Here is a 17,271-nt window from a genome sequence, read left to right as displayed (position 1 = left end):
TTTTTTCATTTCGTCATTTTTTTCAAATCTTCAAAAATGATGAAAAACGGCGCGCTATAGTATGCCGTACGATATGGGCTATAGCCCACGGTCCAAAATGATGAGAAACGAGGCTAAATTATTTTTTCAAAATTTCAAAAAACATGGGCTATAACCCATCGTTTTTGTCATTTTGTCATTTTTTTCAAATCTTCAAAAATGATGAAAAACGGCGCGCTATAGTATGCCGTACGATATGGGCTATAGCCCACGGTCCAAAATGATGAGAAACGAGGCTAAATTATTTTTTCAAAATTTCAAAAAACATGGGCTATAACCCATCGTTTTTGTCATTTCGTCATTTTTTTCAAATCTTCAAAAATGATGAAAAACGGCGCGCTATAGTATGCCGTACGATATGCGCTATAGCCCACGGTCCAAAATGATGAGAAACGAGGCTAAATTATTTTTTCAAAATTTCAAAAAACATGGGCTATAACCCATCGTTTTTGTCATTTCGTCATTTTTTTCAAATCTTCAAAAATGATGAAAAACGGCGCGCTATAGTATGCCGTACGATATGGGCTATAGCCCACGGTCCAAAATGATGAGAAACGAGGCTAAATTATTTTTTCAAAATTTCAAAAAACATGGGCTATAACCCATCGTTTTTGTCATTTCGTCATTTTTTCAAATCTTCAAAAATGATGAAAAACGGCGCGCTATAGTATGCCGTACGATATGGGCTATAGCCCACGGTCCAAAATGATGAGAAACGAGGCTAAATTATTTTTTCAAAATTTCAAAAAACATGGGCTATAACCCATCGTTTTTGTCATTTCGTCATTTTTTTCAAATCTTCAAAAATGATGAAAAACGGCGCGCTATAGTATGCCGTACGATATGGGCTATAGCCCACGGTCCAAAATGATGAGAAACGAGGCTAAATTATTTTTTCAAAATTTCAAAAAACATGGGCTATAACCCATCGTTTTTGTCATTTCGTCATTTTTTTCAAATCTTCAAAAATGATGAAAAACGGCGCGCTATAGTATGCCGTACGATATGGGCTATAGCCCACGGTCCAAAATGATGAGAAACGAGGCTAAATTATTTTTTCAAAATTTCAAAAAACATGGGCTATAACCCATCGTTTTTGTCATTTCGTCATTTTTTTCAAATCTTCAAAAATGATGAAAAACGGCGCGCTATAGTATGCCGTACGATATGGGCTATAGCCCACGGTCCAAAATGATGAGAAACGAGGCTAAATTATTTTTTCAAAATTTCAAAAAACATGGGCTATAACCCATCGTTTTTGTCATTTCGTCATTTTTTTCAAATCTTCAAAAATGATGAAAAACGGCGCGCTATAGTATGCCGTACGATATGGGCTATAGCCCACGGTCCAAAATGATGAGAAACGAGGCTAAATTATTTTTTCAAAATTTCAAAAAACATGGGCTATAACCCATCGTTTTTGTCATTTCGTCATTTTTTTCAAATCTTCAAAAATGATGAAAAACGGCGCGCTATAGTATGCCGTACGATATGGGCTATAGCCCACGGTCCAAAATGATGAGAAACGAGGCTAAATTATTTTTTCAAAATTTCAAAAAACATGGGCTATAACCCATCGTTTTTGTCATTTCGTCATTTTTTTCAAATCTTCAAAAATGATGAAAAACGGCGCGCTATAGTATGCCGTACGATATGGGCTATAGCCCACGGTCCAAAATGATGAGAAACGAGGCTAAATTATTTTTTCAAAATTTCAAAAAACATGGGCTATAACCCATCGTTTTTGTCATTTCGTAATTTTTTTCAAATCTTCAAAAATGATGAAAAACGGCGCGCTATAGTATGCCGTACGATATGGGCTATAGCCCACGGTCCAAAATGATGAGAAACGAGGCTAAATTATTTTTTCAAAATTGCAAAAAACATGGGCTATAACCCATCGTTTTTGTCATTTCGTCATTTTTTTCAAATCTTCAAAAATGATGAAAAACGGCGCGCTATAGTATGCCGTACGATATGGGCTATAGCCCACGGTCCAAAATGATGAGAAACGAGGCTAAATTATTTTTTCAAAATTTCAAAAAACATGGGCTATAACCCATCGTTTTTGTCATTTCGTCATTTTTTTCAAATCTTCAAAAATGATGAAAAACGGCGCGCTATAGTATGCCGTACGATATGCGCTATAGCCCACGGTCCAAAATGATGAGAAACGAGGCTAAATTATTTTTTCAAAAAACATGGGCTATAACCCATCGTTTTTGTCATTTCGTCATTTTTTTCAAATCTTCAAAAATGATGAAAAACGGCGCGCTATAGTATGCCGTACGATATGGGCTATAGCCCACGGTCCAAAATGATGAGAAACGAGGCTAAATTATTTTTTCAAAATTTCAAAAAACATGGGCTATAACCCATCGTTTTTGTCATTTCGTCATTTTTTTCAAATCTTCAAAAATGATGAAAAACGGCGCGCTATAGTATGCCGTACGATATGGGCTATAGCCCACGGTCCAAAATGATGAGAAACGAGGCTAAATTATTTTTTCAAAATTTCAAAAAACATGGGCTATAACCCATCGTTTTTGTCATTTCGTCATTTTTTTCAAATCTTCAAAAATGATGAAAAACGGCGCGCTATAGTATGCCGTACGATATGGGCTATAGCCCACGGTCCAAAATTATGAGAAACGAGGCTAAATTATTTTTTCAAAATTTCAAAAAACATGGGCTATAACCCATCGTTTTTGTCATTTTGTCATTTTTTTCAAATCTTCAAAAATGATGAAAAACGGCGCGCTATAGTATGCCGTACGATATGGGCTATAGCCCACGGTCCAAAATGATGAGAAACGAGGCTAAATTATTTTTTCAAAATTTCAAAAAACATGGGCTATAACCCATCGTTTTTGTCATTTCGTCATTTTTTTCAAATCTTCAAAAATGATGAAAAACGGCGCGCTATAGTATGCCGTACGATATGGGCTATAGCCCACGGTCCAAAATGATGAGAAACGAGGCTAAATTATTTTTTCAAAATTTCAAAAAACATGGGCTATAACCCATCGTTTTTGTCATTTCGTCATTTTTTTCAAATCTTCAAAAATGATGAAAAACGGCGCGCTATAGTATGCCGTACGATATGGGCTATAGCCCACGGTCCAAAATGATGAGAAACGAGGCTAAATTATTTTTTCAAAATTGCAAAAAACATGGGCTATAACCCATCGTTTTTGTCATTTCGTCATTTTTTTCAAATCTTCAAAAATGATGAAAAACGGCGCGCTATAGTATGCCGTACGATATGGGCTATAGCCCACGGTCCAAAATGATGAGAAACGAGGCTAAATTATTTTTTCAAAATTTCAAAAAACATGGGCTATAACCCATCGTTTTTGTCATTTCGTCATTTTTTTCAAATCTTTAAAAATGATGAAAAACGGCGCGCTATAGTATGCCGTACGATATGCGCTATAGCCCACGGTCCAAAATGATGAGAAACGAGGCTAAATTATTTTTTCAAAATTTCAAAAAACATGGGCTATAACCCATCGTTTTTGTCATTTCGTCATTTTTTTCAAATCTTCAAAAATGATGAAAAACGGCGCGCTATAGTATGCCGTACGATATGGGCTATAGCCCACGGTCCAAAATGATGAGAAACGAGGCTAAATTATTTTTTCAAAATTTCAAAAAACATGGGCTATAACCCATCGTTTTTGTCATTTCGTCATTTTTTTCAAATCTTCAAAAATGATGAAAAACGGCGCGCTATAGTATGCCGTACGATATGGGCTATAGCCCACGGTCCAAAATGATGAGAAACGAGGCTAAATTATTTTTTCAAAATTTCAAAAAACATGGGCTATAACCCATCGTTTTTGTCATTTCGTCATTTTTTTCAAATCTTCAAAAATGATGAAAAACGGCGCGCTATAGTATGCCGTACGATATGGGCTATAGCCCACGGTCCAAAATTATGAGAAACGAGGCTAAATTATTTTTTCAAAATTTCAAAAAACATGGGCTATAACCCATCGTTTTTGTCATTTCGTCATTTTTTTCAAATCCTCAAAAATGATGAAAAACGGCGCGCTATAGTATGCCGTACGATATGGGCTATAGCCCACGGTCCAAAATGATGAGAAACGAGGCTAAATTATTTTTTCAAAATTTCAAAAAACATGGGCTATAACCCATCGTTTTTGTCATTTTGTCATTTTTTTCAAATCTTCAAAAATGATGAAAAACGGCGCGCTATAGTATGCCGTACGATATGGGCTATAGCCCACGGTCCAAAATGATGAGAAACGAGGCTAAATTATTTTTTCAAAATTTCAAAAAACATGGGCTATAACCCATCGTTTTTGTCATTTCGTCATTTTTTTCAAATCTTCAAAAATGATGAAAAACGGCGCGCTATAGTATGCCGTACGATATGGGCTATAGCCCACGGTCCAAAATGATGAGAAACGAGGCTAAATTATTTTTTCAAAATTTCAAAAAACATGGGCTATAACCCATCGTTTTTGTCATTTCGTCATTTTTTTCAAATCTTCAAAAATGATGAAAAACGGCGCGCTATAGTATGCCGTACGATATGGGCTATAGCCCACGGTCCAAAATGATGAGAAACGAGGCTAAATTATTTTTTCAAAATTTCAAAAAACATGGGCTATAACCCATCGTTTTTGTCATTTCGTCATTTTTTTCAAATCTTCAAAAATGATGAAAAACGGCGCGCTATAGTATGCCGTACGATATGGGCTATAGCCCACGGTCCAAAATTATGAGAAACGAGGCTAAATTATTTTTTCAAAATTTCAAAAAACATGGGCTATAACCCATCGTTTTTGTCATTTCGTCATTTTTTTCAAATCCTCAAAAATGATGAAAAACGGCGCGCTATAGTATGCCGTACGATATGGGCTATAGCCCACGGTCCAAAATGATGAGAAACGAGGCTAAATTATTTTTTCAAAATTTCAAAAAACATGGGCTATAACCCATCGTTTTTGTCATTTTGTCATTTTTTTCAAATCTTCAAAAATGATGAAAAACGGCGCGCTATAGTATGCCGTACGATATGGGCTATAGCCCACGGTCCAAAATGATGAGAAACGAGGCTAAATTATTTTTTCAAAATTTCAAAAAACATGGGCTATAACCCATCGTTTTTGTCATTTCGTCATTTTTTTCAAATCTTCAAAAATGATGAAAAACGGCGCGCTATAGTATGCCGTACGATATGGGCTATAGCCCACGGTCCAAAATGATGAGAAACGAGGCTAAATTATTTTTTCAAAATTTCAAAAAACATGGGCTATAACCATAGAGTATATATACAATAGAGAAGACACCCAAGTTCTCCTCCCGTCCACTTGCATTGAGTTGCTCAGAAGCGCATGAGGCGAATCCACTCCTCCTTCCGGTTTAGGAGCAGTGTGCATTCTGGATTTTTGTCCTCAAACACATGAACGCGCGACGACCGACACATGAACTAGCATCGTGCGTGTGTGCGTGTGCGTGCTACTCGTGGTGAACGCGCATCGCTATGTTGGCAGCAGACTCGTCTTAACCTGACACTGCCAGCTGGGGGCGGTATTGGGTAGAAAGCTTTTTGGATCGGGTCAGCGTCAGGCGTACAGTCTATGCCAGGCATAGATGGTATAGGATCGTCTGCCCCCCCCAGTGTTTTCGGAAAGGAAATATAAAACCATAGCTGTTTTTATCATATTAGCATTTTGAATAGATTAAGAACATGGATGTATCCGATTCTTTAAATTCGTTATTTTTATACACCTCTATGAACTGTTTACACACCATATAATATAATATTAATGCAATAAACTGAAGTTCATTCCAACTTGTGTTATTGTGTGGTGTGGTGCAGTGCTGCAGTTGAATATTTGCTTTTAAAGGGACTTTATACTTTTGCTAATTCACATTTAGAAGAAAGTGAAAATATAGGCTACATACATTTTACAAATACACTTTACCAATGACAATGTAGAACAATTTTAGCTCTGAAGAACACTTTAAGCCTGCATGGCAAATGCAAGGTCACAGCACCACTCTAAACTATTAAATAATAATGCTACAGATCTCTAATAAAATGCCAAAATACAATAAATGATGGGTTCTTTTTCATAGCACTTGTAGCACTATGAATGCAAATATAATAAATATTAAATATGTATCAGACAACCAACAAATGTAATACAAACTATATATTTATATAACAAAATAATATTTAAAGTGTGACAATATTGTCCCAATTGTAAAATTGTAATTGAAAAAGAATGTCAATATAGTTTAAAAAAGAGCACTTTGACACTTGTCATGCCAATTTGCGCACCACTATGAGCAATGACTTTTTAGACATATTACTAACAAAAATACCAAATCATACATGATCTACTGCTTGACCAGACAGATATTGTTTTTGGTTCTTTAGACAATATGAACATATTCCAATATCTGATATGCAGAATAAATGCTGCGTAGGCTATTCTATGCCATTCAGGTTCATATATGTGCATAGGAAATATGTCTCAAAACTGGATGTACAGTATTCCAGTCCCACTGTTGTTTATCCAGTGTGAATAATAGATTATTTTAAAAATCATTGCAATTTGATCTGTGACTTTTGCAGAACCCAATGTTTTAATTCAGAGGTTGGTTTAAAATGAAAGCATTTTGATTATCTCGGTAAGCACATCAATACGAATCTGGGTTATTATTGTGGTTATCTTAGCACTTCATCATGGATTCCTTGGGTGAAATTCCCAGTTTTACACTTCACATGTGACATTGAGAAATTCTTCCTTGATCTCCACCTTTTCTTAACTGCACTTTGTCCAAACAGAATAAATGTAATTTACACACTTAACCATAATTTGATTTTAATTGGAAAATTGATCATTTTCAGTGTTATGGAATAATTTAACCATTGATTTTAGACTGTAAAGAGACGGCACTGCACAGAGCTCCACGACCACCAGTCAATCATTCAACCTCTGCCCAGGGATGGAGGCTTGAAGACGGGGTAGATGGAGAGACATACGCCTGGCAGAAAATGACTTTCGCCTACTTGTAGGTTATCAAACCATGTATTTATATCGGTAAATAATCATGTTGATGCTAAATCAACATTAACATTTCATGTACAGCTGCTATTTAATTTTTTTTTTTTTTAATTCGGACTCGGGAGTTCTACAGAAAAAGCCTATGGTAAGTGAATGGGAAGTCCCTGGCAGTCAAAATGACATAAGCGATCTTTATAATCTTAATACTTGGTCACAAACCAACTATTTTACAAGAACAATATTGATGTAACTAGAGATTAGACAAATTATCTATATTTTATATACACAGAATAATAAGTAATTAGCAAAAGTCCTGATGCGACATTTCCTGGTTTTAATGCGGTCGGTCTCTCACTCAGCGCTCCGCTCTGGGGCAGAGCTCAGAGAGCTGGCTGAAACTTGCTGGAGTGGGCGGAGCCTAGTGCGCGTTCATGTGTTTGAGGACCAAACCTTACCAAACTGCAATACCTTCTTCGGCCACTATGTCCATTGCGCTTCAGGATTTCCTCTGGGTGTCTTCTCTATTGTATAATAACTCTATGGCTATAACCCATCGTTTTTGTCATTTCGTCATTTTTTTCAAATCTTCAAAAATGATGAAAAACGGCGCGCTATAGTATGCCGTACGATATGCGCTATAGCCCACGGTCCAAAATGATGAGAAACGAGGCTAAATTATTTTTTCAAAATTTCAAAAAACATGGGCTATAACCCATCGTTTTTGTCATTTCGTCATTTTTTTCAAATCTTCAAAAATGATGAAAAACGGCGCGCTATAGTATGCCGTACGATATGGGCTATAGCCCACGGTCCAAAATGATGAGAAACGAGGCTAAATTATTTTTTCAAAATTTCAAAAAACATGGGCTATAACCCATCGTTTTTGTCATTATTTTTAAATCTTCAAAAATTATGAAAAACGGCGCGCTATAGTATGCCGTACGATATGGGCTATAGCCCACGGTCCAAAATGATGAGAAACGAGGCTAAATTATTTTTTCAAAATTTCAAAAAACATGCGCTATAACCCATCGTTTTTGTCATTTCGTCATTTTTTTCAAATCTTCAAAAATGATGAAAAACGGCGCGCTATAGTATGCCGTACGATATGGGCTATAGCCCACGGTCCAAAATGATGAGAAACGAGGCTAAATTATTTTTTCAACATTTCAAAAAACATGGGCTATAACCCATCGTTTTTGTCATTTCGTCATTTTTTTCAAATCTTCAAAAATGATGAAAAACGGCGCGCTATAGTATGCCGTACGATATGGGCTATAGCCCACGGTCCAAAATGATGAGAAACGAGGCTAAATTATTTTTTCAAAATTTCAAAAAACATGGGCTATAACCCATCGTTTTTTTCATTTTTTCATTTTTTTCAAATCCTCAAAAATGATGAAAAACGGCGTGCCATAGTATGCCGTACGATATGGGCTATAGTACGGCATACTATAGCACGCCGTTTTTCATCATTTTTGAGGCTTTGAAAAAAAATGACAAAATGAAAAATAACGATGGGTTATAGCCCATGTTTTTTGAAATTTTGGAAAAAAAAGTTATCCTCGTTTCTCATCATTTTGGACCATGGGCTGTAGCCCATATCGTAGGGCATACTATAGGACGCCGTTTTTCATCATTTTTGAGGATTTGAAACAAATGAAAAAAACGATGGGTTATAGCCCATGTTTTTTGAAATTTTGAAAAAAAAAGGTTATCCTCGTTTCTCATAATTTTGGACCATGGGCTATAGCCCATATCGTAGGGCATACTATAGCACGCCGTTTTTCATCATTTTTGAGGATTTGACAAAAATTAAAAAATGAAAAAAACGATGGGTTATAGCCCATGTTTTTTTTTATTTTGAAAAAAAAGGTTATCCTCGTTTCTCATCATTTTGGACCATGGGCTAGAGCCCATATCGTACGGCATACTATGTAAAGGACAGCACACGTTGGCTATGACACAGACATAATGTGGATTGAAGGAAACACACAGACAGAGTAAATAAATGTGTACCTTTTTTGTCTGAGGATGGTGTTGTAGTATCCATTGTGGTATCCATGAGTCGCAGTGGTGTAGAGGATGTGAAGATAGCGTGTTGGGCAGGTACACAAACTACACACGTTACTGGCTGCAGGGATGGTCTGGGAAGTACAGAGCAGTATGTAAGGCAGTGGAGTTGTGTATTGACTATTGACTTGATTTAATCAGTTATTTGCAGTAATGTAATAGATAGTGAACAATTATGAAGGTAATAGGGGTGATACACGGGCTGCAGGGATGGTCTGGGAAGTACGGTATGTAAGGCAGTGGAGTTGTGTATTGACTATTGACTTGATTTAATCAGTTATTTGCAGTAATGTAAATAGTACATAGTGTTGGCACACACACACACACACACACACACACACACACACACACACACACACACACAGATGTAACAAATATACGTGGAGACATTTGAAAGGTGAAGATGCCTGTGGAGCCCCCCATTGAATGGCATTTGTATGTCTGTTAAATGTGAGAGTGTAAATGGGTCAATTGTATGTCGCTGTCTCTGAGTTACATGAGACCCCCATTACTATTGAGTGTAAATCAGTTAATTTGGTGTGGTTCCATTGGGTTCTAAATTATAATGTAGCTGGGGACATGGGGGAACTCCCCCCATGCATTACCGTAAACTATGATGTGGCACAGTGGCTCATTCTCTACACACACACACACACACACACACACACACACACACACACGTGCGTTGCGAAAGTAGCGAAACACACACACGCGCGTGGCGAAAGTACACACACACACACACACACGTGCGTTGCAAAAGTATAGCTGCCTGGAAGGAATTATTTACCTGGGCTGGTACCTGGCGGAACTTCGGAAGGCAACGTGTGTGACCCACGGCTCCGTCAGTGTGTGACCCACGCACGCGTGCGTTGCGAAATCCGTGAAAGAAAGTGTGTTGCGCTGCATGCTGTGTACTGTATGCCACTGTTGTTGTGTTGCGGCGGTAGGTGTGTCGTGTGTGTGTGTGTGTGTGTATGTATGCGCCGCCAAATTGTATAGGCCACTGTTTGTTGTGTTGCTGCGGTAGCTAGAGGAAGCATGCCAGTGGGGTAACAGTGAGAACGGTGGCCTGTGATGCAGGTGTCGCTAAGGGGCGGAGGTGTGTGAGGGTGCGAGGTTGGTAGGTGCGTGTGTGTGTGTGTGTGTGTGTGTGTGTATGTATGCGCCGCCAAATTGTATAGGCCACTGTTTTACTTTGCACATTCTCAGAGTTATGGAAGTCCTTGAAATACATGTGTTGTTTTTTGTTGTACTCACAGGTTGCTGTACGAGGTCCAGTCAGCCTTGCTGAGCGAGGGTCTGGTGGTCAGCAGGGCTGAGGTCAGATGAGACTGGCTGAGCAGCAGGCCTGATCCACTGGACACTGGAGTCACCCGATGACCACTGTCCTGGAGACCCTGCAACGCACGCACACGCGCACAGGCACACACACACACACACACACACACACACACACACACACACACGCACACGCGCTCACAAAGTAGAACATAAAAATAGGGTTTATTTTTTGCCTCTTGTCTGAGCACAGACATCACACAGGGCTGGCTATTACTTTTTTAATCGTGAAAAAGATGTGCAAAATTCATTACCAATTACATTTTTTTTGTGGCTTTCTCCTTTATTTTATATATTTTATGGAGGGACAGACAGTAGGCTGACAGGAAATGGGGAGAGAGATGGGGGGGGTGACATGCAGTAAAGGCCGTCGGGATCGGGAGTCGAACCCGCGGCCACACTGCCAGACTGGATTATACCAGCCAAGGTGCCTGGACCGCTGAGCCACGGCCCAGGCCTGACAATTATAATTTTAATATCTAGAATATCTTAGAAGACATTTTGTAGAATCGCAAAATGGGTTTTAACCCATTTAGGCCCGACTTCGAAAGAATATATATTCAAAGATTTGTGCCGCATTTTCACGATTTAAAAAAAATAGCAGACCTACAAGCTCATAGCGCGGCACTCGGTGCCGCGCTATGACCTTGTAGATCTGCTATTTTTTCCAACAGCTCAAGTATAACATAATGCTTTTAAAACACCAAAAGGGGTTCGCATTATGTTGTGCTTTAGCTATTGAAAAATAGCAGATCTACAAGCTCATAGCTTGTAGGTCTGCTATTTTTGAAAAATGACTGACGACTGACATAGAAACATGGCTTTTTTCAGAAAACTGTCATTTTCAAACAGACATTTTTAGAATCTGATCTCAGGTCAGAATGGGTTAAAGAGTCAACTCACGCGGTCTCTCCTGTGGCTGCTCTTGATGGTTCTGATCTCCTGCTGCAGTCTCTCCATCTGCTCCGGGCTGAGCTCCGTGAAGCCCGTCTGGACCGAGGGCATGTAGGCCGGGAGGGGGACGTGGAGTGAGATATTGTCCTCTAGGTTCACATCCATGTGAAAGTTCTGGCACAAAACGTGTATTTAGTCAAATATCTCGACCTTTCCACCGCATTCACACGGACACCTTTCACTCCGGGCAAAGGGGGTACAGAATTAATTCACCAAATCTTCCTCTGACCACACCCAACACAAATTGACCAGGGAAGCACACAATCGGCAGGTGCTTGCGATAGGTGCTGGGTAATTAATCACACCACCTGCCTATTGTGCCCCAAACTTGCGTTTCCCTGACGACGTTTGCGACGGTCAAAGGAATTTTGGATAAATTAAGTCTAGATGTCATTCCGAGTGCCTTTGCCCGGAGAGAAAACCGTCCAGGTGCAGCTTGTGAAAAAGTGGAGATATTTGACTAAACAAACATTTTATGATAATGACTTCACATGGATATGAAAGTTGAGGACCATATCGGACTCCCAAGTCTTTATTTCAAAGACTTGGGAGTCAGATATGGTCAACTTTCATATCTATATACATTTATTGAGAGAGTACACACGGAGCGCCGACCACATTTACACCGCCATGCTGCCGCTGCAAACGCAAGTCTACAGCATTGATCTATATGGCTCTGGTATGTGAAATAATGCAATGTATGTAACAGACATTCTAGGGCTATAATTAGTCACATCTGCCTTGTTGTGCAACATGTTTTTTATGAAGCCTAAAAGCCATGAAGAAATTAAAAGTTTATATTCATATGTGACCAGATTTCACTGAGCCTGCCATCATGCACATCCCAGCTTTTCACCCGAGTAGAACTTTTTGTCAGCCCGCAAAATGAGTTAATAGCACAGGCTGACTCCTCACATACTAGAGCATGTCTGAAATAAGTGTCAGAGCTGAAATCGACATGTAAATATGAAATAAATGCTTCACAGAAATAAATGCTTCACAGAAGTAAACCTGTCAAGTCTGTTTTCTCAAAACTCGCCGTTTTCTGCAAGACTGTTCAGGATAGTGCGTTACAGTGGAGATGTAATGGAACTCTTAGACTCGGTAGACTATCTTTAGCCTTGTAGGCATATGTACCGGTATGTATTTATTCAAGCGGCAATGATACGTTGCCGCTCTGCTCTGTAGTAGGTTCCATCCTGGAGGCCAATCTTTCCGGTGATAAAATGGCCAGCAACGTAATCAAAAAAGTCAATCAAAGAACAAGATTCCTTTACAGGATCTCCTCACTGGTCAACAAAAACACCCAGAAGACCTTAACAGGAGCCCTCGTACAAGGTTTCTTTGACTATGCATCCACCTCGTGGTACCACAGCACCTCAAAGGCCCTTAAAACAAGGCTCCAGACCTCCAAAAAAAAAATATGCCGGGCTCCTACTTGGCCTCACCCCCCGAACCAACCTCACCCCTGCCCACTTTGACAGGCTGGGATGGCTTAGGGTCGACGACAGAGTACAGCATCTTGCAATGGGTCTAGTCCACAAGATTCGATACACCACCAAGATACCCATGTAACTGTCTAAATACTTCCTTAATGTAAACGAAGTCCACACCCACAACACCAGAGGGAGTGCAACAAACCATGTACAACCCAGATTCGGCACACACGAGAGTACTTTCTGCTTTTGGTACTTTAAAGTACATTTCGATACCAATACTTTTGTACTGTAAAGTACATTTTGAATTCGAGACTTTTACTTTACTTACAACTAACAGATTGCATTGCAGTATTGATACCGTTACTCGAGGAAAACATTTGACTACTTATTTGACACCACTGGATATTGGCCAGTCAGATTAGCCCAGAGTGAAGCTGTAAAACAGTGAGCACTGACATTTCTTCCTGGAACACACAAAGCTCCTCTCCTCGGTACAGGCGTCATCGTTCCACTTCCCGCTCACCAGGTGGTGGTGAGTCATCGTCACGCAGTCTTCCTGTTGAGGAGTAAAAATACAACCTGAAGCTATTTAGGTAGACAAATAATCCAGCACACATTTGTGTTGTAGAACTCGCCTTGACTTAAGTCAAGTCAAGTTAAAGGAGAATTCCATACTAAAAGGCTTTCTTACCTTTCTTTGTAGTTGTTACGTCACCACCAAAGAGGTCCAGGTGTTATTTTGTGCAAAAGCTCCTTATTGGCTATTTCCCCTACCATAAGCCCTAAATGAATTGCATTGAATTGAATGGGAATTGAATGGGGCTATGGGGTGTCGTGCTAATTCGCTTATTTTCATCGCTCAAAATTATAATTTCTTTGTATATATCTCTTCTTCATAATGTAAATAATATCCCAAGCGGCACACTTTACTACTTCTTTCGATGGAAATAAGCGAATTAGCATAACACCCCATAGCCCCATTCAATTCAATGCAATTCATTGAGGGCTTATGTAGGGAAAAAAACACCTGGACCTCTTTGGTGGGGACGTAACAACTACAAAGAAAGGTAAGACAGATAAGAAAGCATTCTAGCATGGGTTAAGTCAAGTTCTATAATACAGTGGTTTCAACCTTTTTAGCCTGTGACCCAAAAGAGGAATTTGTTGTCTCCCCGCGACACAAACTAGTGAAAATAGCAGATCTACAAGGTCTTGTAGATTTTCTAATTTATGGAATTTCTTAGATGTTTTCTTTGATTGCTTCATGTAATCATTGAATTTAGTTTTTATTCATGAAAATGTTTGCTTTTTTGGGAACGTTATTTTGAAAATGTTTTGAAATGATAAAAATAATAATAATAATAATAATCAAGGGACCCATAAAACGTGTCCACGACCCACTAATGGGCCCTGTCCCGCTGTTTGGGAAACAGTGCCATACCCAATAGGTATGGCAATACCCAATAGGGTTCTCACCATCCCTCCCACATTGTTGGGCTCATTGCTGTTCCAGTTGGTGTACAGTACTGGACTGATACCGTCACACCATCCATACTGGTTCTCCACCAAAACATCCGACAGGCCAATCCATGCTGGGAGCTGCAAGTCCCTGAGATGGCTGGTCACGAAGTCTATTGAAGAGAGGAACATGGCAAAAGTTACCCCACTGATCCGCTTTTAACGTTTAAATGAAGGGATTCATTAATTATTTCGCTCTCGCTGATCGCCTTACCGTTTTCATATTGGCTGTCAATTACAGCCAGATCTCCTTCCTGTGCCCTTGCACAAGGCGCGAGCATAGGACCAGTTGGCTTTAATGTCATCCTTTTGTCCTCTGAACAGGAAACATTTATTGTTGAAACGCAGCCAACCTGCAATCACAAAGACAAAGGCGTTATTATGAAAAGGAAAGAACTCGGGCTAGTGTTTCACAAGACATTAGATTTTGGTGAGCTACAGATTGAGCTGCATTTATTCCAGTTGATTTGTTTGATTGATTGATTGATTGACACATTTTATCTTAGAGTACAGTACAGTATGTTAATGCAATGTACTGTAACTAACACAACTGCAGTGATTGCAGCTGCATGAGCTCCCTGCTCTTCTATTGAGATGGCTCAGTGGCTCAGTGGTAGAATGGCCGGTAGAACAGCTATACCCAAGAATGAGGTTCCCAGTTCGATCCCGGGCTCCACCAGAGTTAGTGTCGAAGTGTCCTCCTTGACCTTGAGCAAGACGCTGAACCCCTAATTGCTCCCGGTGTGCAGGTTAGGTTGGTGCCTTGCAAGGTTTCCTCTGCCATCGATGTATGAATGTGTGCGTGAATGGGTGAATGTAATGCCCAATCTATGTAAAGCGCCTTGGATAAAAGGCGCTATATAAATGCACCATTTAGTAGGTACAACTGGGGGACAAGAGGAAGCTTAATATTCTGTTTTAGCTTAGCAGTATACATTTTGGCGCTCGCATGGGAAACCTGGGTTAAAATCCCCGGTTTGGACATTCGGTATAGCTTAGGGATTGCAAAATGAATCAAACAAATTACGTTTGTGTGCGCATGATGTGCTTGTTTACCTGTAGGACAGTTGCCTTCCCAAGGCTGTGTAGGTGGCGGAGGGGTGTGGATGTCTCCAGGGTACTTCTTGCACACATACCCTGCTCGTATGCCACAGTTCATATCATTCCACCCTCCTGAAGGAACAGACACGTACAATAGAATGAACATCCAGGGCTATTCATTAACTCTGTCGTCCGTATGTTGGGTATGTCAGGTGATGTTTAAGATTCTTACATTTCTTTTTTTCTAAATCTCACTAAGTATACAAGAATAGAGTGTTGCAGTCCCACCCCCTTCGAGGGCACCAGAAGAGAATTTCCCATTCATTTTCCCATAGACGTTTCAGAAAGTATTTATTTAAAGACCTTTAAGCTGTGTACAACACTTTTTTTTTTTTTTTTTTCTTCTGTCAAATTATTTGTCTGGCCCAAAAAAGTTTGCTTATTGTCATGATTTGACATCATCCGAGGTGGCTTTGTCCGAGGCTTTAACGGTCTTTAAATAAATACTTGTTGAAACGTCTACGGGAAATTCTCTTCTGGTGCCCTTGTGTTGCCCTTAGTAGCGGGACTGCGGCGTTTAAGAGTTTAAGTGATAACACTGGAGTCTCTATTCTGGCATGTAATACTAAGATAATTTACAAGCTTACAATACGATGCATTGTGAGCTTGTACATCTGCTATTGTTGTCGTACAACTGTGTCTTTTAAGCACGCGTTACCGCAGTGAAATATGTTCTCCGCATTTGACCCATCTCTTGGAGCGGTGAGCCGCAGCCAAGGAGCGGTGAGCTGCAGCCGTGCCGCGCTCGGGAATCATTTGATTAGTAGATTTGACCCCCCAATCCAACCCATTGATGCTGAGTGCCAAGCAGGGACTGACCCCCCCAATCCAACCCTTTGATGCTGAGTGCCAAGCAGGGAGGCACTGGGTCCCATTTTTACAGTCTTTGGTATGACCCGGCCGGGGATCGAACCCACGACTTCCCAGTTTCAGGACACTCTAACCACAAGACCACTGTCTGGTCATTCAGTGATTCTAAATGAATTAATTGACACAGTCAGTAGACTATACCTTGACGTCTGTTCATGGACACACAGAACTCCTCCCCGTGAGCATTGTTGGGCTCGCCTGCATCCCAGTGAGTATAGATGACAGGAGACTCGTCCATCCACCTGAGGTTAGAAGTTGTATATTGTCATTCTTTATCATACTACTACTACTACTACTACTACTACTACTACTACTACTACTATAATAATAATAATAATAGCTTTATATAGCAGCATTCAAAACAGAGCTTTAGAGTTAGATCAAATCCATTAAAAACTATACATAGAATATTTAACACAATAAATAGAGTAATAAAGCAATGGAAACTGCAAGTTTTCATTCATTAAAATAAATCTTTAATCAAATCAATGATGATCAATGATCAAGTTTTACTCTGTAAAAATTGTGTTTTTGTTTGGTGAAATTATACAAAGGTGATCTTTATGAGCATTAGTGGTCAATACAATCAAATGCAATGCATTCCCAAAGAACTTACATGGCTTGTCCATCTGTAATACCAAACAATACCATTCCAATCCACGCTGCAGAGACCTCGCCTGTCCCCACCTGGAAAACCAACAACACAACATTTCAATCATAACATTTCATTATATTTCTTGCTATGAAATACATATAGGTGTATGGGCAATTGATTGTATAGAATATGTCTCTGGGCATGTTCACACTGTCCTCCTTTTAAAGCCAAGCTTCCCTATTCTGGGAGTGAACATTCTGTGAAAATAGCAGATCTACAAGCTCAGGACACATGA

At 39.6% G+C, this 17,271-nt stretch overlaps 1 protein-coding gene across 1 annotated transcript; it reads right to left on the bottom strand.

Annotated features, from left to right (window-relative positions):
• Positions 1-9,115: 9,115 nt before the first annotated feature.
• On the bottom strand, positions 9,116-16,623 carry LOC308312051 (uncharacterized protein). The gene is made up of 8 exons (XM_080794461.1): positions 16,523-16,623; positions 15,467-15,583; positions 14,625-14,763; positions 14,369-14,523; positions 13,349-13,448; positions 11,403-11,489; positions 10,419-10,558; positions 9,116-9,235 (listed from the first exon to the last, which is right to left on the bottom strand). Exons 2-7 carry the CDS (start codon positions 15,542-15,544, stop codon positions 10,440-10,442), a joined length of 678 nt encoding a protein of 225 aa, XP_080650587.1. The 5' UTR covers positions 15,545-15,583; positions 16,523-16,623; the 3' UTR covers positions 9,116-9,235; positions 10,419-10,439.
• Between the last annotated feature and the right edge of the window lie 648 nt (positions 16,624-17,271).

This window comes from Protomyctophum bolini (assembly GCF_963924005.1).
Source record: "Protomyctophum bolini genome assembly, contig: SCAFFOLD_77, whole genome shotgun sequence".
In the NCBI taxonomy this organism is placed as follows: Eukaryota; Metazoa; Chordata; class Actinopteri; order Myctophiformes; family Myctophidae; genus Protomyctophum; species Protomyctophum bolini.
Note: the sequence above shows the minus strand (reverse complement) of the source record. Positions and strands in the feature narration are given on the sequence as shown.